The sequence below is a fragment of the Rhinolophus sinicus genome, chromosome 14 (genome assembly GCF_057876585.1).
Source record: "Rhinolophus sinicus isolate RSI-liver-muscle chromosome 14, RSI-T2T, whole genome shotgun sequence".
In the NCBI taxonomy this organism is placed as follows: domain Eukaryota; kingdom Metazoa; phylum Chordata; class Mammalia; order Chiroptera; family Rhinolophidae; genus Rhinolophus; species Rhinolophus sinicus.
The window spans coordinates 19,588,540-19,615,808 of NC_142514.1; the positions used below are offsets into that span (position 1 = coordinate 19,588,540).

The window sequence follows — 27,269 nt, forward strand, 5'->3', positions numbered from 1 at the left end:
CTGAGGTCTCAAGGGGCCTGGTTTCCTCTGCACAATGGTGAAAATACCAGGATCAAATATACCAACAACTAAGAACAGACAGGTACCTGCACAGACAGGCCTTTCCCCAAGGCTACTGCCACCCCTTCTTCAGGCCCAGGATGAACACAACTTTCTCCAGGAGTTCCAGAAGAGCAGGTCAGAAAAGGCTTTGCCCAAACCAGGAGGCCTCTTCAGTTTGTGGCTCATGAGAGAAGGTCACCCTACCCGACTCTATGACAGAGAAACTGGACTCAAACTTCTACTGATGGTATAGCCTTCCCTGGAGTCAAGTAATGGAAAACCCCTGGGTTTTTTTCTCAATCACAAAAATGGGCAACACTGCTGCCACCTGCTGACTAGAGAGCTACATCCAGCCTCGCTGCTGCTCCTAACTCCTGGGATTTCAAAGGCTGTAAGCCATGTACCCTGTGTCTTTCAATTAATAACTTCTTTATTCTGGAAAAGCAAATGAAAGTCATATTCATATAAACACTGACATTACAAAGTACAGGGCAAAAGGGGAGGGAGAAAGAAACAAAAACCTCTACAAATCCTGCTAATACTGTCTCACCAAACAAGATCATACTGCTTTGTCCCATATTCAATCACTTATATAATAAACCACAAATAAAATCTTCTCTGGAAGATACATTACTCCTCTTTGAGATGGCAGGGAAATGGGGCCGGAAGTGGGGGTAGGAGGCTTTATTCTTTTGGCAGATCCTCTCAGTCATTATAGATATTGCTGCACTGTTAATAAAAAATATATGCTTCTCTGTAAAGCATTAAAAAAAAAATCCAAGGATGAGATGGCTGAGATCTCAGCTCAAGTATCTCCAAATACATTGTTGTCCATTCCCTGACCTTTCCATGTGTTATTTCTTGGTTGTTTTCCGAATCAACGCCATTCTCTGAAAAGAGAGAGAAATACGCCATTACACAGGTTAGAGTCAGGAACTTCCTGGGACGTCCGTGTGCGGCTAGCAGGCAGCATGGTCTACCCCCCAGGCTGGAGCCCTCGGGAACCTACAGGCACAGGGCAGCTCAGCAGGCTCCTTCTAACCTGAGAGAGTCTCAGGGGCTCAGAGATATTGAGATAGACCAGTGGATCTATTTCACTGACCAAAGTCCCACACTGCTCTAGGCTAGCAGACAGCAAAAAATTTAAAAGCAAAAGGTGACATCTCTTGCCTTTTGGGAACTTAGAGGAAAGGCCATCAAAGCATGTGTTTTCTACGCTTCCCACACACACCCCAATCTCTTCTCTGATGATGGAGAAAATAGGAAAGGGGCTTTGTTTCAAGCCTGTTGCCACACATAAAGGGAGCCATTTCACAGGACCTGTGATGAGGGAAACTCATCACAACCCATCAGGGAAACCTTCAGATCTTACTATTAACCATCCCCAGGCAAAAATTACTGACTTGCTTTGCTCGCTCTCTTTGACTAAGAGATTGTCCCCACGTTATTTGTTGATCAACACATACATCCTACATAGCTACATAAATAGGGCTAAAAAGTGGATAATTTGGGAGCAGAGCCAAAATGACCATTGTCCAGAGGGACTCCCTTCGGCAGAACAGAGGTCCTTTGATTCGGGCTACTGATGGCTTCCTTGTAGGGCTTCCTCTGTGAGCTCTGGAAACATACCCACTCCCGAGATCCCACGCTATGGAAACACAAGGGACACTCAGCCAAGACTGCCCAGTTGTGCCTGTCAAGCGTACAATAAGCTCCCTCTGCAAATCAGAATAGCCAGTTAAATTAAGACAGAAAAGACAACAGCCTTGTCAAGGGAGGCTAACGTTGCCATTAGACCAGTGACAGGGCCAATTTGCTCCACGGCAGAAGTGGTATTAGGTTCTCACACTGACCCCTTCGTTCCACGGTAAGAAAGACAGAGATCAAAGGTTAAGCTAGGACAGAGGCCAGAATGCCTGGCAGGGCTGTCTGGGTGCTACCTCCCGCCACAAGTATGCACATTCCTGCTTTCCTTAACCCGCCTCTGTCAGAGGGCCACACATGACGTTCAGATCAGCAACAATGAAGGAAGACTTCATTAAGGAGATGGGCAGGGGTGAGTTCTTCCGTAATATGTTCCATCCATATTAGAAGAACCTAGATCACCAGCTTCAGCAATGCTCATGAGAGTTGAGAGAAAAAACTGAGACCCCCGTGGGAACCGTGAAGCCTCAAGGAAATACCTGATTGATGTCCCATGGAGGCCTGCTGCCCCTGCCCTCCCTGACCTTTGGTCTAGAGAGAAACACGCTGTGGGGGGGAAGCGATAACTGTGTGCCCTCCCTCTGAGACACAGCTCCAGGGGTCAGCCGGCTGCCCTGGGGCTCTGATGGCTCCTCACCTGTTTGTGAGCTTCTGTGGTGCAAGCTTTTTTGTAGGGTCGGATTTCTTCAGAGCCAAATCCAGGGATCCACATGTTCCACTGGCGCTCTGCAAGGAAGAGGCCAGTAGAGAGGTGAGGGGACCCGGAAGGCAGTGTCCGCGTGCAGTGTGACCCTCAGCCAGAGGTTGGGGTGGGGGGATGCAACTGTACTAACAGTCACCCTGCAGAGGGACCAATGGGGAATTCCATGTGGCGCCTCCAAGGTTTTAAAGGACACCATTCAACCTTCTTGCAAAGACAAAAGGGGTAAATGAGTCAAAGCTGTGGGTGCTGCACCCTAAGGTTTCCATGCAGCTCCACAGAAAAGGAAAGTCATGTGTTTCTTCAGCTGTCGTACTCCTACGCTCAAAGTCACCTCTCTCAAACCCTGAGGAAGAGGAGGAACAGAAAGCCATCCCAGCCTTCTGGTGTGAAGAGCCAAGTCCCAGCTCTGCTGCCTCACCGTGGAGCTGAATGACATTGGGTCTCAGTTTCTTCATCTTTTCCATGGTAGCAGCAACAGTAGCCACCACTTGCCAGGGTGGTTGAGCACATTCAATGACATAATACAATCCCAGAGCCTGGGATAAAAACATATTGTGGGGTCCAGAACGAGTCATTCCAAGTTGTGCCTCTGTGGTATGCAGTTTGTGTTGAGCTAAAGGCAACATTAGTCGCAGGCTCAAGAGAAACTTCTGCCCCCTCCTTAACTACCTAGAAAAATTTGAATTAGAGGTCTTGCCCATAAGAGATAATCAGAGATAACTTCTTTTGACCTGTCTATAGGGCAGGGCAAACTTCTATTTATTAAAGGTCTGCTTTTCTTATCATCCTGCAATGACCCTCTGAAGCTCCCAAAGCACCTTACCTCATCCCTAGCTCAGGATGTCATATATATATATCCATGCTCCCTTCTATCTCTGAACCTCTCGTGCATGTGGGTTCTCTGGCTCTCTCAGGTATGCAGGGTTCCCATACAAAGGCATGTATTACATTTGGTTATTCTCTCTTGCTAATTTGTCTCATGCCTATTTGATTAGACCAGCCGATAGACCGTCGAGGGCAGAGGAGAGTTTGTTCCTCCCCCATAACAGGATACGGGCATAGATACAGGTATGTCTACACCACAGCTCCAAGCCCTTGTGCTGCTGGCTGGGACTATCCCTGTAAGACTGTCACTAGAAGTTCCCAGAGGGCAGAGATTTTGTTTATTCTACTTTGTCAGTAACTGGCATAGCTGCGTGGTCCCCTACACCCACAAATAAAGGTGTACTGCACTTTAAGCATACCCAATATAAAAAATATTTTACAGTTGACCTTTGAACAGTGCGGGAGTTAGGGGCACCGATACTCCACGCCACTCCCTAAATATCCGTGTATAACTTGACTCCCCAAAAACTGTACTAGTAGCCTACTGTTGACTGGAAGCCTTACAGTAGATTAACACTTATTTTTTATGTTATATGTATTATATACTGTATTCTTACAATAAAGTAAGCTAGAGAAAAAATATTAAGAAAATTGTACGGAAGAAAATGTACATTTACAGTACTGTGTGTATTTACTGAAAAAAACTTACATATAAGTAGACCCATGCAGTTCAAACCTGTGTTGTTCAAGGATCAACTCTATTTACATGAGATTATTTAGGGAATAAGTATCTATTCAAAAGGACCTACCTGGGAACTCCTTTATTACACTTCCCAAGAGTACTGAGAACATTTGTTTTGCAAATTTGTTAGTGGTTTCATAGTTATACTTTGTGTCTAATACAGAGTAAATATTGAGTGAATTAGTGATTCATGTTTGGTTCTAGAATAATTTTATATACAGCTCTCTTCCAATATTTTTTTGAAAATAAAAGTATCTGAAGCCTTCTGCTAATATTTGTTGTCAATACTTGAAAGTGACATTAAGATTATTCTCTGGGACTTTAACTTTACAATCAACACAAAGTGGACCAGGAAATAGATATGCAAAGTAACTTTAAAGAAAGAGAGCAGCTGCCAGGAGTGAACGCACACAATATGTGCAGCAATATATTGTACTGTATCCCCCTAAACGATATCTTGAAGTCCTAACAGTTGACCTTTGAACAATGCGGAGTTAGGGACCCCCACGCAGTTGAAAATCTGTGCATAGCTTAAGTCGGTATTCTGCACACACAGATTCCCAACTGTGGTAGAAAATACTGTTTTCCATCCGCGGTTAGCTGAATCTGCAGCGCGAAACCTGGGGCTGACTATGTATGTATTGAAACAAATCTGTGGATAAGTGGACCCACACGGTTCAAACACATGTTGTTTGAGGGTCAACTGTAATTAGTGAAGATGAGGTCATACAGGAGTATGGTGGGCCCTTAATCCATCTGACTGGTAAGTGATGAGAAGAGGAGAAGAGACACGGAGAGACACACCGCGCACAGGCCACGTGAAGCCTGAGGCAGGCTGGAGCGATGCAGCTATAAGCCAGACAGTGCCCAGGACTGCTGGCCACCATCAGAAGCAGCAAGGGAGAGGCAAGGAAGGAGTCTTCAATAGAGGCATTGCCCAGAGCAGGGCCCTGCTGACACCATGGTTTTAGATTTTTGGCCTCCAGAACTATGAGAAAATAAATTTTGTTGTTTTAAGTCACTTAGTTTATGGTACTTTGTTAGCAGCCTTGGATACTAATATTCCTTCCTTCCAAACAATGTGCGCCTCAGCCACCACCTGACTTCAACCATGAGACCCTTAAAAAAATTGCCTTTTCACCACATTGTAACAACGCAGAAGGGGGCTTATTCATTTCAAAGGGATTATGCTTATCAAGGTTGGATAAGTATTTCCCAGAAAAACCCAAGCTCAAATTTAGTGTCTGTTAAGTAGGAAAGCAGAATACAAAATTCTATGTGCATTACGATGATAATTTTCTGGGGGAAGAATGCAGGCTAAAAACTGGACAGGAAGCACCATTACTTGAATGGTGGAGATATAATAGCTACTGTTACTAAGCTCTGACTTTGCGCCAGGTCCTGTGCTAGTCATTCTACAGACGTAATCCACGATCCTCACAATTACCCTGTAAAGAGGATATTCTGATCTTCACTTTACAAAGGAGAAGCAGACTCTAAGAGAGATGAAGTAGGAAGGATAAGGATAAATTAGAAAGTGGCAAACCCAGAGCCAGAGCTCATTCCCCTTACCAAGGGTGCATTTCTCTTTTTCCATTTAATGCTACTATGGAACGAACACAAAAATCTCAGAGCCCAGAAAGTCTGCTACCAGCACGCAGGTTCCTCCGACTGCATTTTTCCTCCTGGTCCTGGAGCAGTAACAGTGGGAACCTCAGGGCGTGATGAGAGCACGTACCTAGGTGCAGCTGTACATCCTTCACCTCCAGGGTGCTGGACTTGCGGTGCCGAGCGAGTTGGCAGGCTGCTGTCACCACACTCTCGATAAAATCATCAGCAATCTGCAGCAGCATCTGGGGAAGACACAAGTGGGGGAGAGTAACCACGTCACTGGCAGGGTAGGCTCCTGTTGCTGGGACAACTGTGTCTGCCTGAATCACACATTTCGTCAGGCTTTCTGTGAGCAGGCCTGTAATGAGCATTTGGGCTAAGGTGGGGAGGAGGAGTGAGGAGGCAATAGAAACACAAGATCTCATTAACCAGCTGGAGCGCAACTTACACCTTTCCAAGGGTGAGCTTTCAGTACTTTCTACCCAGCCAGCATTAACCAGCCCAATCCCTCATCCCTATACTGTCTTCTGAATTAGGTAGGAAAACAAAAGTGAATCATTATAATTCCTCACTCACAGTCTATTAAAAGCATTTTAATTTCCATTATCTCACCTAGTCCTTATAATAATCCTGTGGAAAAAAGTAGGACATGGAATTTATCCTCATGCTACAGCAGAGGTTGCTAACGTTCAAGGAGACGAACCTGCTCGTGGCTATGTAACTACTAAGCAGTGGAACTAGGATTCAGCTTCAGGGTTCTGAGTCTAAATTCCGGGTTCGTTCCACTTCGTTATAAATTATTCCTGGACTGTTTTAAGAGCAAAATCAGAATTCTGAAGCTAAAAATCTACATGAAAAAGTTAAAATTGTTATAAGTTAATACATTCCCCCATGGCTTCCTCTACTGACCAAGAATTAAAATTAAGTAAAATTACAACCATAGATATACACATTCCTTGTTCTCCTGGACCATTAAAGCATTGTCATCTTTCCAATGGAACCAAATGGATACTATCTAAAGGAAAGATTTCTGATTAAACATGGCAGATGAACTCCAAAAATGACCTCCTCTCCTTTCCTAAACCCACAAAAATAACAGTAAAGAAAAAAAGACATACAGCCACAAAGACAATAAGAACAGGAGAAAAAAACCTTAACGGACAAGAGATTCTAATAAACTTTTAAAGTAAATTTTTGCTAAAGAGGTAACAGAGGAAGAAGAGGAGCTGAACTAGCAGACAGAGGGTACAACACAAGTACCTATAGAGAGGACACCAATGAGAATCAAACTGATTTTTCCCTTCATAACCCCTAAGAGATCCAGGATTTGGAGGTGCCATTTATCATAGAAGATTGGGCTGAGGTATGGAACTAAAACCTGGGGAACTGTTACATGTCTATAGAGAGAGCAGTCCACTGACCCTTGCACTCCAAAAGCAGCCAAGTGACTTCTCCCTCCACATACCCGACCCAGAACACAGTAGGTTTATGCCCTATAGGAAGTGAATGGGAGAGGCTCTGGATAAGAACGCACAGGACGCAGCAGAGGTAGGGAACAGACACAGCCCCTTGCTCTTGCCTGGCTTCCAGAATGTTAGGAGCTAGAGATAAACCCTCCAGATGGGAAACAGGAAGATTTTTCTCTGGAGATACTAAATGACTCCAGAGAAAAGACTTACAGATACTGACATTTAGGGAATCCCCCAATAAGAAGGTTGCTGTGTAAACCAATTATTCTGAAGTGAAGCCAGTGGTATGCTGGAGCTAGCTGAGATGAGCTCATGAAAGCCAATTATATGCATTTCTTCCCAATTTCACATCCAGTGACATATTGATAGCTTAAAATAGGGCATGGTGGGAATATTTACACCACAAAAATCAGGAAATGCTGAAAATCAGTGTCTTTTTCTCTAGAGCTGGTTGTTAGTTATGTTACCAGTATGTTATTGGGCAAAGCCCATCAGTCAATAAATTCTGCTTCAAATCAGCTTTTTAGTGGCTATTCTTTAAGAATGAATAGCCAGGATCAACAGACATTTGAAGAAAGTCTCTAACACAAAAAAGAAAATACAGAAAACAAACCAAAGGGGGAAAAAAAGGACCTAGAAGAAACAAAGACAATGCAGGGGAAAGAAGAAAATCTCAAAAAATGTAATTAATATCCTCAGAGAGAAAGATAAGAGACAATATTACAACCATAAAATAAGAACAGAATGGCTTGGGAAAATAACAAAAGAACCAGTCAACAACAAGAAGCTTGCGGAAATTAAAATTTTTATGTTAAAAAAAAGTGAAAAGGATTAGAAGATAAACTAAGGAAAATCTCCCCAGCAAGCAGAACTTAGAATTACAGAGAAATGAAAAATAGGAGAAAAAAGATAAACCTAAGAGGATCAATGCAAAAGACCAATATCCCACAGACTGTCATCCTAGAAAGAGCAAAAATAGAGAAGAAATTATCAAAAAAACTAACATAAGGAAGTGGAACCCTCATACACTTGTTGGTGGGAATATAAAAGGGTGTAGCACTTTGGAAAAACAGTCAGGCAGTTCCTCAAAGGAACATAGAGTTACCATATGACTCAGAAATTCCACTCCTAAGTATACACCCAAGATAAATGCAAACATATGTCCACATAAAAACTTGTATAGGAATTAAAAAAAAGAAGGAAAAAACAAACCAAAAAAATTGCACATGAATGTTCATGGCAACTTTATTCATAATAGCCAAAAAGTGGACACAGTCCAAATGTCCATCAACTGGATGAATGGATAAACAAATGTGGTTTATACATATAACGGAATATTATTCAGCCACAAAAAGGAACAAAGTACTGATACCTGCTACAAAAGGAATGAACTTTAAAAACATTATGCTAAGTGAAATAAGGCAGTCACAAAAGACCAAATATTATGAGTCCATTTATTTGAAATGTCCACAATAGGTAAATCTTATAGACAGAAAATATATTTATTAGTAGTTAGTTAGTTGCCTAGGGCTGTGGGAGCTGGGGAAAAATGGGGAGTGACTGCTAATGAGTATGGGATTTTTTAGGGGTGATGAAAATGTTTTAAAATTCATTGTGTTGACAGCTGCACAACTCTGAATATACTAAAACCACTGAACTGTACATTTCAAATGGATGAATTTTACGGTATGTGACTAATATCTTAATAAAACTGCTGCCAAAAAACAAACAACTAACCATACAGACACAAAGAGGGCAAATATTTGTCCTCTGGTTTAGAAAAGAACAATGGAATTATACTGTTCTTATAACCTGCATTTTCTTTCCCTATCATTACATATTCCTCAGCAAGGTAAAACAAAAACAAAAATATACAAAATCATCCCAGAATTGAAGCCATGAGCTTCTAGAATAAAAGAAGCCTCCAAGAACTTGGCACAACAAATAAAAAAAAAAGATACATACTAAGGCTTGTATGAAAATTCAGAACAGGAAAAATATAAGACCCAAAAAGGATCAGGATCACAACACCATAACATTTCTTAATAGGAGATTTTTAGAAGACGATAGAGCAATGCTTTCACAATTGAAAGGAAAAAACGATTTTCAAAATAGAATTCTAGGACCTGGTGGCTCAGGGGGTTGGAGCTCCAGGCTCTTAACACCGAAGGTTGCCGGTTCAATTCCCACATGGGCCTGTGGGCTCTCAACCACAAGGTTGCCAGTTCAACTCCTGCGTCCCCTGCAACTAACAACGGCAACTGGACCTGGAGCTGAGCTGCGCCCTCCACAGCTAAGATTGAAAGGACAACAACTTGACTTGGAAAAAGTCCTGGAAGTACACACTGTTCCCCAATAAAGTCCTGTTCCCCTTCCCCAATAAAATCTTTAAAAAAAAAAAAAAAAAAAAGAATTCTAAACCCAGCCAAACTAAAAATTAAGTGTGAGGTTAGAATGTAGGTATTTTCACTAATAGACGTTTACTTCTCATCTATCCTTTCGTAAGAAGTAATAAAAAAATGTGCTCTAACAAAAAAAGGGCATGAAGTAAGAAGAGGATGTGTGATCTAAGAAATAAGAAATCCAAAGAGAAAAAGAGAAAAAGGAAGACCCAGGAGGGGTTTGTGCAAGTGGCCACAAGAGCATGGAGTATTCAGGGATTGAAATCTTGCCAGGGGTTGGGGGGGATGGTGTGGAGGGGTGGGGAGAATGACCCAAACCAATAAATTATTTTTCCATTTGGAAAACAATTTTGATAGGTGTATAACAGAATTGAAAGGAAAAGCAGAATTAAAAAGGCACAAAGGAAAAACTAATAAAAATGAGTCACTTATCAACTTCAAGAAAATAAGTTATACAAGAAAGGTAATCACAGACATGACTTGGCTCAGTGGTGAACAATATCTACATAGAATAATGTAAATAACTGATTTTCGAGTTATTAAAAAACATTGGGAAAAAGACTTTTGGGAAAATGAGGGAAAGAGTGTATGGCTTGGATGTAAGTGGTTTAACAAAATTCTCATCTAGCATAACAGGAAGTCAATAGACTATTATAAAACTCATGAACCAAAGAATATCTGTTTAAGTATATTACTTAGAAATATGGAGAAATATTCTAGAAACTAAAATTGTTGAAAATGATTGCCTCTCAGCAGCAGACTATGCCCTTTTTGACAAGCAAAAGTGGCAGCTGCTGTTAAAGTGGTAGGCATTCTCCTAGGCGACTTGTGTAAGTTATTCCAATGAGACCCTCACAATAATCCTACAGATAAATAATACCCTACCAACACAGGAGGAAGCCGAGTCTCAGAAAGCTTAAGCGACTTGTCCATAGCTACAAAGCTGGTAAGGGGCAGAGCCAAGATCCAAATTCAGATTTGTCTGCCTCTTCACCACTATTCTATGCTAGCTTTCAGGGACACAGTCTCTGGGGTACCCAACCTCACCTTACCTCCTCCACGTCTTCATCCAATTGCTCATTAGGATCCACTTCTCTTACTAAGTCTTGCAATTTCTTCTTTGTCAATACCTAAAGTTAATTAGGAGAAGATTTTTTCAGCAAAGTATCAAGGAAACAAAAAAACACACCCAGTATTACCCTGTAATGAAGAAAGGTTGTCTGTCAATGTTTGTATGGTCCAAAGAGTTAACAGTCTGGCCTACCGGGTGATACTGCTACAAGACTAACTCTCAAGACAGAAGCAGCCTAGGGAAAGACAGAGCAGTTTGGAAGGGAGGCCAACATCTGTCAGACAGTTTATTTCAGTCTTATCTCTTTCTCACTGTGCCTCACCTTCCCTCTACATTAAGTAACTTGCAATTTCCTGACCACCACAAATTGTACAACGCCTCTCTTATCTTTGGACATGCTCTTCCACTCCTTTCTACCTGCTCAGCTCATGGTGCCTCAGCTGATGCTTTTCCCAGTCCACGCAGGTAAAAGCAAACACTTCCTCCTTTGGCCTCTGGGGTACCCCGTGCACCCTTCCATCATTGTGTACATTTATAAATTTGCCTTTTTCTGATTTAATAGGCTGAAAGCTCCCCAAGGGCAGGGAACATGTGCTCATCTTTGTATAACTAAATATTTGTGTAAGTAAGTACAGTGTGATTCCTCTTTCATAAAGGAAAACTCATGTCATATATGTATGCCATTTTTAAAAAAATACTCAAAAGACATACACTAAAATGCTAACCATAGTAATTTTGGGGTGGTGATGGAATTATGGGCTGATTCTTTCAGTTTTTCTAATGTTTCCGTAATAAACATGTATAACTTTGGAACTAAGGAAAAAATAATTTTTAAAATAAATATTTAATTCAAGACTGCAATGCCTGTCTTGATTTATTGCAAAGTCTTTGACTTGGTCTTTCTCCAAGTTTACTCCCTTTCCTACCTTTCTTGGCCCCTTACTGCCAAGTTAATCCTCCTAAGACATACTACTTTTATTCTATTACTCTTATTCCTCTATTAAATATTTGCAAAGATTGTTTATGGACTAAGAGTTCCAATGGAAACTGGTTACTGTAGGCCCAGTAAGTTCTGCTGTAATCCTACCTGCACAATTTTATCTCCTGCTCTTCTCCAATCAACTCCACATTCAGCATAGGCTGGTCTCTTGACAATCTGCCCAACCCTCCCCATTCACCTTTCTAGTCCCTTCCCTCATTCATTTGAAATATTGTCTCCTTATCCTATTCTATCCAGCCTACAAGGCCCAAGTTAAGAAATTATATTTATTTCTTACTTCTTAGGGCTCCGGAGAACAGAATCAGGATCATGGGTAGCAAGAAGGGGGCAGATTTTAGAATCACTGCAGAAAACTACTAATGGCAGCAGGTGGATGCAAAGACTGGAGGCAAGAGTACTTTTATTATAAGAATAATGAGTAATCCATTAATTATTTTACTATTTTATGTTATTGAACAATTATATTAGCATTCATATATTTATATATATAAGTATGTAAAAACCTGTCATAGGCAAGGTGGTGTGTGTGTGTGTGTGTGTGTGTGTGTGTATAAGTATGTAAGTATACATATACACACATAAATACCACAGGTGAAAACTGATAAATGCTGTACATGATCATTAAACAAAGAACTTTAGAAGTCCAAAGGAGGGAAAAGACCTTTTTCAGCTGAGGGGACGAGGCAGCACCTGACATGGACACCTCTCCAAGCATTACTGGTTCAAATAACAGATAACTGGCGACTAGAAAGAGCAAAAAGTCAGAGGACGATACCTGATTGTTTTCAGGGCTGAGACGCCCTCCGGACCCAGGAGTGCCTGGTATCTTTACCACTGTAGTGCTGTTGGCCATGGAGCCTTGTGGAGGGGTGCTGGCTGGTTCCGGTTTTATGGAGGAGAAATTGGAGAGGTTGATTAGGGCGGAGGGGCCGAACTGGTTCATAATCTGCCGAGCTTTGGACTTCAGCTCATAGAGCTTATCGAGATCCTGTTTCTTTTTGGAGGTATGAGGACCAAGGCCAATCAACTATGGAAGGAAAACACGAGAATTAACTCCAGAGGCACCTGTAATAAAGGATGAGTTTTGAAAGTCAAATCATATGAGGTCTGTCAAACTTTGAAGGGTCTTCAGTATGTCAAGGATAGCGACCATTTGATACCTGCACATTAAACATGGAAGGAATGAAGAATATTCATTGCTCTCACCTGATATTTAGAAACCATCTCTTCTCCAAAAGCTAAATGAAATAGTCCACAAAATTGAAATAAGGAAGAAAGTGAATGAAATGAAGAATCTTATATACAAAAATAAACTGGAATGAGCAAGACATTTTTAAAGACTTTGTAAAAATGGAATACACGGTTAAGTATACATGCATTATCTTTGAGCTTCAAATAATGTTAAATTCAAATAAATCATGGCACAGTCACATACTTAAAACCCAATCACAAAAGTTCAGAAAACAGATTAGTTCATTTTGGCATTTCCAAACATGCTTAAGTCTGTGTCAGGCTATGCCTAATAAACACAACGCTTAGCAATTGTTAAAAGTAAAACTTTCTTTGTCATCAGGAGCAAATTTCCTCTGAGTGTTACCAATCTTTAAGTACATGCAGAGTCCCCAGCCGGGAGTAGCTGAGACTCCTAAATTTTAGAGCCATGAGGCTGAATTTGTGTACATCAGCTTTGGTGTCGCCAAGATCAGAAGCACATTCACCAAGTTCCTCCCACAGTGACCTCAAATTGCTTACTTACAGCTATCTGAGTGTCTAGATCTTTAATAACATCGGCAACGGCTGTGAGCCCGGTGAAATGAGAGGCAGCCATTTTCAAAAGCTACCTGTAAATGAACAACTGGCATCAAGCACCACCCTTGCCGTAGAACCGTTTCAGTTCCGTGGCCTGGCACATCTTCACCAACCAGGATCCAGGCAAATTGAATGAGGAGAAACATACCTCCTTATCCCTATTGGGCACCAAAAAACAAAAAACAAAAAAAAAAAAACCCAAACCAAAATATCTCCACCTCTTTCATATACAACTTTTAAAATCAATTAATGATGATAATAACATAGACTCTCTTCCTAGAAAATGAATATTCTATTGTTAGGGGTAAACTAGCAGCATGTGAAACCGTTATTGGCCAAAGCTGTGGAATTTTAACTTGCAGGAAACACGGCAATGGTTTTCAGAACTTTGTAAAGCTTAGCAACCTAAGTGAGTATCTGCATGTGTTCTCCTCTTGCCCCATTGCTGAGTTCCTCCCCAACACACTGTCTTACCAATATGACATCTTCCCCTGCCTCACCCTTAATCAAAGCAACTAACTGCACTGGTTAAATGACCAAGAGAAACTTTTGGCCAACAGCTGGCTGAGGGGGACAGCAGAACATGAGGATCACTTGTTTTTTGTAGCCACATTTCATCCGTGCCTCCTCCCTTTCCCACAAATGCTACCATTGGAAAAATCAGGATAGGAAAAGATTGGTGACATAGTAATACAGTAGCCTCCCTCTTATCGGAGGTTTTGCTTTCTGCAGTTTCAGTTACCTATGGTTTCAGTCAACCACAGTCTGAAAATATTAAGTGGGAAATTCCAGAAATACGCAATTTGTAAGTTTTAAATTGCGCGCCCTTCTGAGCAGCATGAGGAAATCTCGTCCTGCCCCGCTCACTTGTGCCTGGGGCGTGAATCATCCTTTTGGTCAGCATATCCACACTGTATATGCTTCCTGCCTGATTGTCACTCACTTAGCAGCCGTCTGGGTTATCAGATCGACTGTTATGGTGTCACAGTGCCTGTGTTCAAGTCACCCTTACAGTAGCCTAATGCTATGTCACAAGGCTTACGTCATACATCTCACTTCATCTCATCACATAAGCATGCTATCATCTCATCTCACATCACAAGAAGAAAGGTGAGTAGAGTACAGCAAGGTATTTTCAGAGAGAGCGAGACCCCGGTCACATAACTTTTATTATACTATATTGTTATAATTGGCCTATTTTATTGCTAGTTACTGTTGTTAATCTCTTACTGAGCCTAATTTATAAATTAAACTTTATCATAGATATGTACGAGTATGTATAGGAAAATACATAGTATTAATATATATATATAGGGTTTGGTACTATCTGTGGCTTCAGGCATCCCCTGGGGGTCTTAGAAGGTATGCCCCATAGATAAGGGGGGACTACTGTAGTTGTTCTAACGTTATGAAAGCAAACTATTTTTCCAGAGCAAGGTTTATGACAATGCCTTTGATTATCAGTATGCTCACCACACTGAACATACTATACTTCTCAAATAACATTCCCACAACCTTCAAAGGACTTCTCTAATAGTACTGAATATTGCTAAAAATAAATGGAGACTTTTTTGGTAATAGAGATTTCTGTATAATGGGAATTTCTATAAGACCCATAGACAAAAAATATAGCTTATCTGCATGGTACCAAATATGAATAATCACATATCAAATTAGGAATTAACCTTAAGGAATAACTCCAGTGGTTATTAATGAAATAAGTCACTTCAATGAAATAACTGGAATCTCTGTAAATGTGGGAAAAAAAAAATCAATGTTTTTCCCTAAGAAACTAGACTGCAATTTACTATACTATTAATAATTGATCTTGCTGAGAAACAAGCTATGCTTCTGAGTTTTCAATAACTTGGGATGAGTTACTTCTTCCATTAAAACAAAACAAAGCAGATGATAACCAAACACTCATTACCAGACTGACGCTGCCCTTAGGTTCCTAGATTGTTCTTTTATTTGTTGACTTAAAACATCATAACATATTTGGGTGGGTGATGATTACATGGGTTTATACAATTGTTAAACTAATCACAGTGAACATTTAAGATCTGTGCATTTTATTGTATGTAAATTATACCAAAATTAAGAACAATAAATATAATCCTTCTCTCCCGCCCAAAAAAACAGGTAAAGGATTTCATGGTTAGACATTTATCCCCCCAAAATGAAAACTTATGTTACCATACAAACTTGTATACTAATGCTCATAGCGTATATCAATGTGGAAAAGATAGGTTATTGAATAAATGGTGGTGTATAACTGAGTACATCTGGAAAACATCTGGTTTCATATTAAAAATTTAAATATTTGATCCATCTGGAATGAGGGGGGTATATATATTCTTCCCTTCATACACTCCTCCATTCCAGGTGGATCAACTACTTAAATTTTAAATATAAAATCATATAGTAGAGAAAAAATAGGAGATTTTAAAAAATATTCTGAAACCTAAGCCTCACATTGTATACAAAAATTAACTCAAAATGGATCATAGACTTAAATGTAAAACGTAAAACTATAAAAGTTCTCTGGGGGGCGGCCGGATGGCTAAGTTGGTTGGAGTGAGAGCTCTCAACAACAAGGTTGCCGGTTCAATTCCCACATGGGATGGTGGGCTGCGCCCCCTGCAACTAAAGATTGAAAATGGCAACTGGACTTGGAGCTGAGCTGCGCCCTCCACAACTAGTAGATTGAAAGACGACTTGGAGCTGATGGGCCCTGGAGAAACACGCTGTTCCCCAATATTCCTCAATAAAATTTAAAAAAAAGTTTTCTAGCAAGGCAAAGAGTTCTTAGACTTGACACCAAAAGCACAATCAATAAAAGGAAAAGTTGATAAATTAGCCTACATCGAATTTAAAGTTTCCTGAAAGTCGACATGGAAAGGCTGAAAAGACAAGCTACAGACTGGGAGAAAATATTTCAAAAAAAAAAAAAAGGCTAGTACCTAGAACGTATAAAGAACTCTCAAAACTCAACAGTTTAAAAAAGAAGTAATTTGATTAGAAAATGGACAAAAGACATGACCAGACATTCCACTGAAGAGGATATATAGACAACAAATAAGCACATGAAAAGATGTTCAACATCGTTAGTCATTAAAGAAAGGCAAATAAAAACTACAATGAGATATAATTACATAGCTATCAGATAGCTAAAATAAAAAATAGTGACAACCCCAAATGCTAGCAAAGAGGCAGAGAAACTGGATCACTCGTATATTGCTCGTGTGAATGTAAATGGGACAGCCACTCTGTAAAACGGTTTGCACTTTCTTGAACACCTAAGCATGTACTGCCTAAACACGAAGACCAAATGTAATGTGATATTCTGGATGGGATCCTGGAACAGAAAAAGGACGTTAGGGGAAGACTAGGATCTGAATAAATTATAGACTTTAGTTAATAATGTTTCAATATTGATTCATTAATGATAACAAATGTACTATATACTAATGGAAGATGTTCCTGGAGAAACTGGGTATAGGGTATATGGAAACTCTGTACTATCTTCACAATTTTTCTGTAAATCTAAAACTGTTCTAAGAAATAGTTTATTAAGAAAAAGAAAAAAAAACCTAATACACAAAACAATAGGGATGAATCTTAAGATATTTAAGTGGGGGAAAAAGCCAGTCTTAAAAGAATACATACTGTATGATTCCATTTATGTGAAATTCTATTGCTAGTAAAACTCATCTCTACTGATAGACGGGGCAGAGACTGACTGCACAGGGGCACTAGGGAAGTTTCTAAGGTTATAAACGTTCTATATCTTGAGTGGGGTGAGGCTTACATAGCTGCATATATACTCATAGAACTATAAACTTACAATGTGTACATTTTATTGTATGCAAATTACACAATAAAGTTTATTTTGGGGGGGGAAAACCCTAGAGGTGCCATGTCTGGCAACAAGGTGGCAAGAAGAAACCCCTGAAGCAGCCCAAGAAGCAGGTCAAGAAGATAGAGGAGGAAGATAGGCATTCAAGCAGAAGCAAAAAGAGGATCAGAAGAAACTCGAGCTAAAAGCAAAAGCCAGAAAAAAGGCTCCCTGGCCACAGGAGGAATTAAAGAAGTCTGGCAAAAAGTGCGCTGTTCCTTGTGCCTGGGGCAATGGTGAGCCTTAATTCCATTCCTGTTTTAACATCTGGATTCCCTGCCATAACATGTGTTGCCACCGATAGCTAGAATGAAGTGTTGTCTTGGAGACTTGTACATTTAAGAATAAACTTTTGTAAAAAATAAAAATAATAATAATCATGCAGTGGGTCATCTCTTTAATTCTTCTCATTCCGTCATTTCAACATTAGCTGTGAGGTCAGAGTAAACCCAACCCAGAATCCTCCCAAAGTGTGTTCTTCAGTTTTATCCCAAATTCTGTACTGCCTGGAATTAAATCAAGTCATTTGAAATGGAAAAACAAAAACAAAAAACTAAACATGCAACTACCATATGACCCAACCACTGCAGCCTTAGGCTTTTATCCTAGACAAATGAAAACTTATGTTCACACAAAAACTTGTACATGAATGTTCATAGTAGCTTTATTTGTAATAGCCAAAAATGCAAATCAGCTCGATGTCTCTCAACAGGTAAATGGTTAAACAAACTGTGATACATTCGCATCATGGAATATTACTGAGCAATAAAAAGAAATGAACTATTGATATACACAACAACTTGGATGAATCTCCAGAGGATTATGCAGAGCAAAAGTCAATCCAAAAAGAGTACATATTGTATGATTCCATTTATATATAACATTTTTCAAATGACAAAATTTTAGGAATAGAGGACAGATTAGTGAGTTCGTCAGGGGTTGAGTGAGAGGGAGGTGGGTGTGGTTATAAAAGGGTAATACCAGAGACCCTTGTGGTAATGGAATTATTCAGTATCTTGACTGTAATGATGGATAAACAAACCTATAACAGTGATTAAAATGCGTAAGACTTCAAATATATGGTGATGGAAGGAGAACTGACTCTGGGTGGTGAACACACAATGGGACCTATAGATGATGTAATACAGAATTGTACACCTGAAATCTATGTAATTTTACTAACAATTGTCACCCCAATAAATTGGAAAAAAAAAAGACAAAGACAAAGTAAAACAAAGAAAAAAAATGCGTAAGACTTAATATACATATACTCACAAACAAGAGTATAAGTAAAACTGGGCAAATCTGAGTAAGATTGGTGAGTTGTATCAATGTCAATATCTTGGTTGTCATATTACATAATAACTTTGCAAAATGTTACCACTGGGGAAAACTGGGCAAAGTTTACAAGGGCTCTCTCTGTGTTATTTCTTATAACTGCATATAAATCTACAATTATTTCTTCCATTTTTAAAAATATTCTCAAGAGTAACTGAAGCCCTCTTAAGATGACCCAAAATTCAGGAGCCATAAAAGACAAGACTGACATATTCAAGTACATAAAAATATAAATGTCTACATGGCAACATAAATAAAAAAGTTAAAGGACAAAAGACAAACTAGCAAAAACATACACAATACATATCAAAATACTAATTTCTTCCATGTATAAAAAATACCTACAAATCAATAAACACTCAATCACTCAAAAGAAAAACTGCAAAAAATATGACAGTTCAAGAAAAAAATTCAAACAGCTCTTAAAATAATGAAATGATCCATATTCTCATTCATAATAAAAATGCAAATTAAAACTACAAGCTACTTCTTATACCCCATTTGGAAACAATGAAAAAGTTTTATACTGTGTTTGAAAATCTTATGGACAGTCATTTCATGTGTTTTGGGGTGAAGAGAATATGAATTAGCTAGAGGTTACTACTATCAAGAGCTACTCAGCAGTATCTACCCAAATTAGAAAAGTATATATTGTTTTGATCCCGTAGTTTCATTTTAGCTTTTTATATTCTAGTTGAACTTGTGATAGAATACTATTTATACAAGAAATTTCAACCTAAATGTCCATCAAAAGTAGTTATCGTTAAACAAACTAGGGTCCAACTATATAACGGAATACATTGAAAAAGACTCAGACTCATGAAAATGTTATGCTGAAAGAAACCAGTCACAAAAGACCACATATTTATATGATTCCGTTTATATGAAATGTCCAGAATAGACAAATATATAAAGACAGAAAGTAAACTAGTAGTTGCCTAAGGCTGCAAGGTGGAGTTTTTCTTGGGAGGGGGACAAAAATAATCTAAAATTAGAACGTGGCGATGGTTGCACAATCCTAAATGTACCAAATAACACTGAATTGTACACTTTAAATTGGTGAATTATATGATATGTGAAGGCTATCTCAATAAAGCTGTTTTAAAAAAAAGAGAGGAAGCTCAATAAATGATCTCCAAGATACACTGTTCAGTGACAATGCAAAGTACAGAATAGTGAGAATAATTTGCTATCTCATTTATTAAAACACACAGACACACAAATGTAAATTATTCCTGGGAAGATACATAGGAAAATGATAACAGTGGTTGTCTTGGGGGACGAGGGGGACAACGGCAGTATCTGGATGGCCTATGGGACCAAGTTGGGAGAAGACTTACTTTTCATTGTATATTCTAAATTTTGTACAATACTTACTTTTTATTGTATACCCCAAATTCTGTACTATATGCATATTTTACCTATGAAAAATTTTGTAAAACTATTATTTGGTTTGTACCCTCTGAAGAAACAGGTAATATTGATCCGTTTTTTAAATATAACAAAAAAATACAGTAGTAACAACAAAAATGAACGTTAACCTATATTTCATACCTTCTACAAAAATAAATTCAAAACTGGTCATAAACTTAAATGTAAAAATGTAAAAGTATAAAACTTTCAGAAGAAAATGTAGGAGAAAATCTTCATGACTTTCGGTCAGGCAGAGTTCTTAGATACAACACTAAAAGTACAATCCACAAAAGAAAGAAATTGATAAAGTGGACTTAAACTAAAATGTAAAACTGCTCTGCAAAAGAAAATAAAAAGCCTAAATAAAAAGAGTAAGAGAAAATATCCCATATATGACGAAGAACTTTTATCCAGCATAAAGAACTCTCAAAATTCAATAAGAAAACAATCCAATTGAAAAATGGTCAAAGATCTGAAGAGACCCTTCACCAAAGAAGATATACAGATGGCAAATAAACACATGAAAAGATGCTCAATATCAACAGCCATTAGGGAAATGCAAAATAAAACCACAATGAGATACCACTAAATCCCTACTGGAATATTTAAAATTAAGAAAAAACAAAACCAAGAGCTGGGGAGGATGTGGAGCAACTGAAACCATCATACATTTCTGGTGTGAGTGTAAAATGGTGCAGTCTCTTTGGAAAAGTTCGGCAGTTTCTTATAAAATTAAATATACACTTATCATCTGATCCAGCAATCCCACTCCTAGGTATTTACCCTAGAGAAATGAAAATTTATATTCACACAAAAATCGGTATGTGAATGTTTATAGCAACATTATTCAAAATTGCCAAAAACTGGAAACAATCCAGATGTCCTTCAACTGGTGAATGGATAAACAAACGATGGGTTTATCCATACAATGGAAATACTGCTCAGCAATAGAAAGTAAGGATTATTGACACATGCAATAACATGGACAATCTCGAATGTCTTATGCTAAGTGAAAGAGGCAAGACTCAAAAGGCTACTCCCTGTATGATTCCATTTCTATGACACTGGTAAAAGCAAAGCTATATGGGTGGAGAACAGATCAGTTGTTGCCAGGGGTTTGGGGTGGGAGACGGTTTGACTACAATGGAACAGCATGAGAGAAAATTTGGGGGGCGCAGAACTGTTAAGTAGCCTAAGTGTTATGGTGCTTACATGACAGTATGTACTTGTTACAACTCATGGAACCATACCCCCAAAAAAGGATTTTATGGTATGTAAATTTAAAAAACAAAACATCACAACCTGATCAGAATGGTCAATGACTCTCCATCCAAATTACCTGTTTATTGACAACTATCATGGAGCCCAATTGTGAATGATGCTGACCAAGCAGGGTGGGATGAAGTGACCGTAAATAACCTGAATTCCACTGAGTACCTTTCGGCTACTCAAATTTCTAACGCTCACTTCCTTAGAATGCCATGAGCTAGGGATGTACTGCTGCATAAAAACTGTGGGACACTAACTGTGGGACAGTTTGAGAGGACAATTGTAATAGTAGGAAGCCCTTACTAGTACCTACTATGTGGCAATCACGTTATGGGATTCACAAAGTAAATCCAGAAAGTAATGCCCCAGGGATCTACAGTTGAAAAATATTTAATAATTCTATCAAAACAAGGTTGTACGGCTGGGAGTTCAATTAAATAGCTAAGCCTATCCTCCCTCCCCTAACCCATCACATTTAAACTATGGTTGACAGGCTGAGGATGACAAGCCCTGCTTTTCCTTTTAATGACTTTGTACCTCAACAGAAATCCAGTTGCAATCCTATTACTGTATTAAAAAGACATGATTTTTCAAAGGGTAGGAAACCAGCGGAGGCCTTGTAGTAGTGTACAAGACCTGGCCTTCTCTGGGCATCTGTTCCTTTAACAGATTATTATTATTTTTAATTGAAGAAAATTGTGGAATAGTAGAAAAATGGTAGACCAGACTGGCTTTAACACCCTTTACCTCTGAAACGTTTAGGAATTTATTATTTAAACAAAATATTGGAGAGAAGGGGACGACCAGCCCGATGGCATAAAAGCCCTATCACTATGCTGCACGACTTGGGTTTTCTACCTGGTTGTTTCTCTCCTCACTGGCTTCTAGAGGTAACCAAATGAGCTCATATTTCCCGTCCTAAATAAACCAAAAAGAGTCAATTAACTGTAGTCTGAGACTTGAGAGCAAGAGAAACGTGGAATTTTTTCCACTAGTTTTTGGACTAATTTGATGCTGTTTAGGTGGCTTTGACTTAACACAAAAGTAGTATAGTACAGTGGTCAAGGGCATGGATGCTGGTAACAGTGTCTGGGTTCAAGTACCAACTCTGCCACTTATTAACTTTACGTCCTTGAACAAGTTATCTAATCTCTTTATACCTCAATTTCCTCATCTGTAAAACAGAGTTAATCACAAAGCATACCTCATAGGAGTGTTGTGGCAATTGACTAAATGTATGTATCTAAAGCACTGGAAGAGTGTGTGGTACATGGTAAGCACAAAAGAGAACATGTTCTAAACATGTTTGCTAATATTACATATACGCTCTCCTCTTCTAAATCTTATTTATAAAAACCAGTGTGTTAAAACTAAAAGGTTTCACTCATCCTACTATGTGTTGGTGGCATCCTATAACCATTCTTATGACCTCAGACATTAAAAAAAGAAAATGGATTGAAAAAAAACAGTGGCAAATTGTCAACAGGAGATTGATAAAAGGTACTGTGGCTCAAGAAAGACCCAAGTCTGGAGGGCTGGGAACGATCTTCTGCCACCGAATTATGTGAGGACCCTTTGACCAGAGTTTCTACAGTGGGACCAGCCAAATTCTAAAGTCCCTTCCAGCTCTAACAATTAGTGTAAGATTTTAAATTAAGCCCATATGTACAGATTTCAAAGTTTGTCTTCTGCCTCCAACAGACCTGTTTCACAGTGCAGATTGTATGCACTGCTGATGTATTGCCTCCAAAGTATTTGGGGGCTTTCCACAGAGACCTCAGGTCAAAACTAATATGTTCTACGGCCATATCTGCTCAAACACAATGATGTTCTGATCAGGTAACTTTGAAATCCTGCTATAATAACTCAAATCAATGCTAGAACCACCAATGAGTGAAATAAGTATACTTTGTAAATGCAGATGAGGATATTAACTCAGTAACAAATTATCATTAATTAAACCATCAAGTATTTTGAAATGGTGGTATGGGAATGCTTCACCTCATAATTTGGTGTTACGTTTTCATCATCTACATAAGTATAGGCACTTGCAAATAGTGTAGGCTAACTCATTGGGGGAAAATAGTAGTTTCAACTAAGTTAGACCATTTTTGCCAATCATCTAGTTCACATTACAATTAATTATAAAGTTAATGAAATGTAAGCCTTTGTTCTTCAAAGTGGTCTTTCTTGGCCTGCTAAACTTAAAATTAAATATATCTTGCTCCAGTGTGAGGAAAAGTTCTATTCAGGTCCCATTTTTCTATCTTGAATATCCATGATACTTTCAAATCACAGGAATTTAGTTCTCCTTAAACACCACACTACATAAGTACCCTAATAAGTTATAGAAGTTGCCATGAGTCTTAAGGAGGGGGTACTTTCAGTCAATGATATGCTTTGTATAATTATTCTATTTTGCTGATGGGCAAACTGAGATATGGAGAGGAATCCACTTAGAAAAGTAGGAAAAGGTTTTAAACAAACACAACTGGGTTTGACTAGGGCTGGGCCACTCAGTACCATGTGATTTCAGGCAAGGTACTTTAAAGTCTCTGAACCGATCTCCTTATCTGTACAATGGGACTAACAATATCTAACTTGTGGGGCTGTGAGACTTAAATGATATACTAATACTTGAAAGTGTTTATGATGGTGCCTAGTTAGCCTAAGTAGGTTTCAGTAAAAGATATTACTGAAGAAGGGACATGACTGATCCAAGTCTCCCTGCCAACCTTATCTAAAAGCAGGCATCTCCAGTAAATGCTTGTGCTAAAAATATAGGATGGAGCTTACTTATCTCCAACTTTCCAAATGGCTTACTATATTTTTGGGTGGGCTTCATTTAAAGGTTTCCTAAATGATAGTGACATTCACTGTACCAATGTCAATACGGTAACAAGACTCAAAATAAAGTAGTAGAATCTGTAAAAATTTCCCTCTTGAGTTTGAAGTTAGAGCAAAGATTCTAGAAGCATGTTTTCAAGGGATATTAACCAAGCATCAACTTCCATTTGCTATGTAGAGCAGGGTACTGTATCAAAATCATGATTTAATCAATCACTGTGATCCTAAGCCCCTTTGAACCTTAGCCTCTTTACATGTAACATAGGAGTTTAAAAAAGATGATCTTTTTGGGCCCTTCCATCTCTCACATTCTTTTATTTGAGATGCAGAGATCTGTGCTCAATCAGGGTTGAGTGGAATGGGATTTCAAGCACTTATCAAGTATATAACTGAGTTCAAACTGCTTCAACTTCACATCCGAGCTTCGCAAGAATGAAGCAGAAAATGAAGATGCTTGCATTTGGGCTTCCTAGATTTTAAGTATCTTACACAAGAAAAGCCTGCCAAACGCCAAATAGGCAGAGCGAAAGAGGAGTCGCTTTCCCCCGAACACATCCTTTACCACTCTAGGTTCAGAGAATACGGGGGGAAAAGGATCACTGTATCTTTTCCATCTCTCTCCCTTTCCCTTGGAGGCTGATCTCACAACCACGGCCCCTTATACTCTTCGCTTTTAGGAGTTCGGGTCCTCACAGCCCAGTTCCCTCAGGTACTTCGGAGGCTCCAAGCCCCGATCCTGTCCCCACAGGAGCCCGTCTTCACTGCCCGCTCCTGTTCCTCCCAAACCCAAGAGTTCTCTTACTGCTTCTGCTTCTCAAGGATCTAAGTCTTCTATGCTCTGTTTCTGAATCCTTAGGAGCCGAGGTCTTCACTGTCCCGCTTCTGCCTCTTAGGAGCCCAAGTCCTCACAAGCTCCGCTTTTACCTCTCAGGAGCCCGTGTCTTAACGCCCCGTTCCGTTCCGACCCTCTCCTTTTAGGAGCGCGGGTCCTCACAATCCTGTCGCTCTCAGACCGCTTTCCCTCAAGTGCCGGAGAACTCATACCCGTTCCCGTTCCCTAAGTCCCGTCGGCATCCCGGGTCCCCACAGCCGCGTCTTCTCCGAGCCCCGAGCCCCTCAGTCCCGTCCCAAGAGCCTGATTCCTCACAGCCCCGTCTCCTCCACAACCTGGCTCTTCAAACACTGACCGACTGTGGGTCTGGGTCCTGACTCCCTCCTCCCGCTCTTCTTCCTCAACTGCCAGGGCCCAAGACTCACAGGCAGCAGCGTCTATCTCCCCATGATATGCGGAGACTGCCCCAGAGAAGCGATCGTCTCAGCAGCCGGTCCGACTGCTCGGCCCTCCCCGAGTACTTCCGGCACCGCTCCCCGCCTCCAACCCGGAAACGCGCAGCTCTTCCGGCCGGCGGGCGCGCGCCTGGCTTGCGCAGGCGCAGACTGCCCTCCGACACGTGGTCGTGGTCCTGGGCTGTTGCTGAGCTCCAGTGGTTGGGCTTTTTCCTGCTTGTGGTTAACTGGAAGCGTGGGCGAGCTCAGCGTTACGAACCCTGCCCTAGCCGTCTCTTTCCAACTGAGCCTGTTGTGTATATCGCTACCGTGACCGGTAATTGACACGCTATGATGGCTTAGAGGTCGCCGTTTTTTGTTGGTGGCTTTGTTGCTAGAGCAGGACGTGGGATATTAACTGGGACAGCAGTACTCATAGGTATTGTGTTGGACCCCAACAGGGGAGTTGGCAGCACAAGAACCTGGGGACAAAAGACTGGTTGTGCTTGTGAATTGACAATTAATAATAGTAATTGAGCACTTACCGTCTACCAGGAACTTTGCCAAGCTTCTCACCTCCAATAAATCATTTAATATTTTAGAGGAAACTTGTGATAGATAAAGCAAGGTCCTGGCCAGTAAGTGTTGAGTCTCAACTTGAACTCAGAATTCTCTCTCATCCTCTTGAACCCGTCCTCTAATCATTAAACTGATTCTTTCAGTTATTCCATCCGTCAAATGTTTGGTGAGAACTGCTGTATTTATCAGATGCTAGGCATGTAAACAAGACCGGTTCCGCCTAAATTCCGTCTGAACCCTTGGTCCCACACTAAGATGGGGAAACAAAGGAATGTTAAAAGGGCTGGGATAGGCCAGAGCAAGTGTTGGTAACTGCCAGCAGAAATCAGGAAGAGCTGCCTCGGACCTGGATTTGTGCAGCAACTTGCCCTCGGTATCTTTGTATCTTTCCATCCTCATCCCACCAAATTTCCAATCTACCCTTTCTCTGCCACCATTCCAAATTCACAAAATTGAGGCCCCTTCACCATTAGGCTCCAAGCCATCTTCCTGGTGTTACTTCCCTGCCACTGCTGTCTTCATTCTAGTATTCTGGCATACCACTTATTATTTTTGTACTCCTATCCTTTTTTTTAAGACCCAATTTAAATGTACATTCATTCAACAAATAGAGTGCTCATTGTGTGCCAAGATTTTAACGAGGTGCTGGGTATCTATTAGAAGACAATGGTCTTAGAGAGTTTACAGTCTGAAGTGGGAAACAGACCACTAGCAAGTACACAAAAGTGTAAGAGGAGAGAATACCAGAATAAACTAGATTTATCAAGCTAGTGATGGAGGGCCCTGAGCTGCTAGAAAAGAGCTGGCTAAAGTGGCTGGAACTTAAAGAGGTGATAGGGAGAGTGGCAGACAATGAAGTTGGACAGGCAGGCAGGGGTCAGGTCAGGCAGGACGTTGTAGGCTATGGTGGGGACATGGTATTTTATCGTGCAATGGGAAGGCAGAGGTGTGAAATGATTTGTTTTTAAGAGATGACTGGTGGATTATAGAAGTCCCAACAGACCCAATTGACAGTGCCTGTATCTGGTCTTCCCACCAATGTATACTACACATCTGCTTCCTATTATAGTGTTAGCCGTTTACATGAGTCCCTTCTTTGCAGCTTCTACTTTGTAGAGGACAGGGACCTCCACATATTATAATATATTAAGGAAAGTAAAATGCCTAACAGTCTGTATTTTTTTGTTTAAAAAAAATCTATGTATGATGTATACATAGAAAACAGTCTGGCAAGGTAAATACTATAAACTGTTAGTTTGGAGAAGGCATTCTTACAATTC

At 40.0% G+C, this 27,269-nt stretch overlaps 1 protein-coding gene across 4 annotated transcripts; it reads right to left on the reverse strand.

Annotated features, from left to right (window-relative positions):
* Window positions 1–450: 450 nt before the first annotated feature.
* Window positions 451–25,527, reverse strand: TAF12 (TATA-box binding protein associated factor 12). Of its 4 annotated transcripts, XM_088790758.1 has the most exons (8): window positions 25,402–25,472; window positions 13,327–13,411; window positions 12,777–12,808; window positions 12,346–12,597; window positions 10,551–10,628; window positions 5,755–5,869; window positions 2,384–2,472; window positions 451–932 (listed from the first exon to the last, which is right to left on the reverse strand). In XM_088790758.1, exons 3-8 carry the CDS (start codon window positions 12,792–12,794, stop codon window positions 897–899), a joined length of 588 nt encoding a protein of 195 aa, XP_088646884.1. In that variant the 5' UTR covers window positions 12,795–12,808; window positions 13,327–13,411; window positions 25,402–25,472; the 3' UTR covers window positions 451–896. The 4 variants fall into 4 exon arrangements, with proteins under 4 accessions (XP_088646884.1, XP_088646883.1, XP_088646885.1 ...); XM_088790757.1 differs by lacking the exon at window positions 12,777–12,808 and having other exon boundaries at window positions 25,402–25,525; XM_088790759.1 differs by lacking the exons at window positions 12,777–12,808; window positions 13,327–13,411 and having other exon boundaries at window positions 25,402–25,527.
* Between the last annotated feature and the right edge of the window lie 1,742 nt (window positions 25,528–27,269).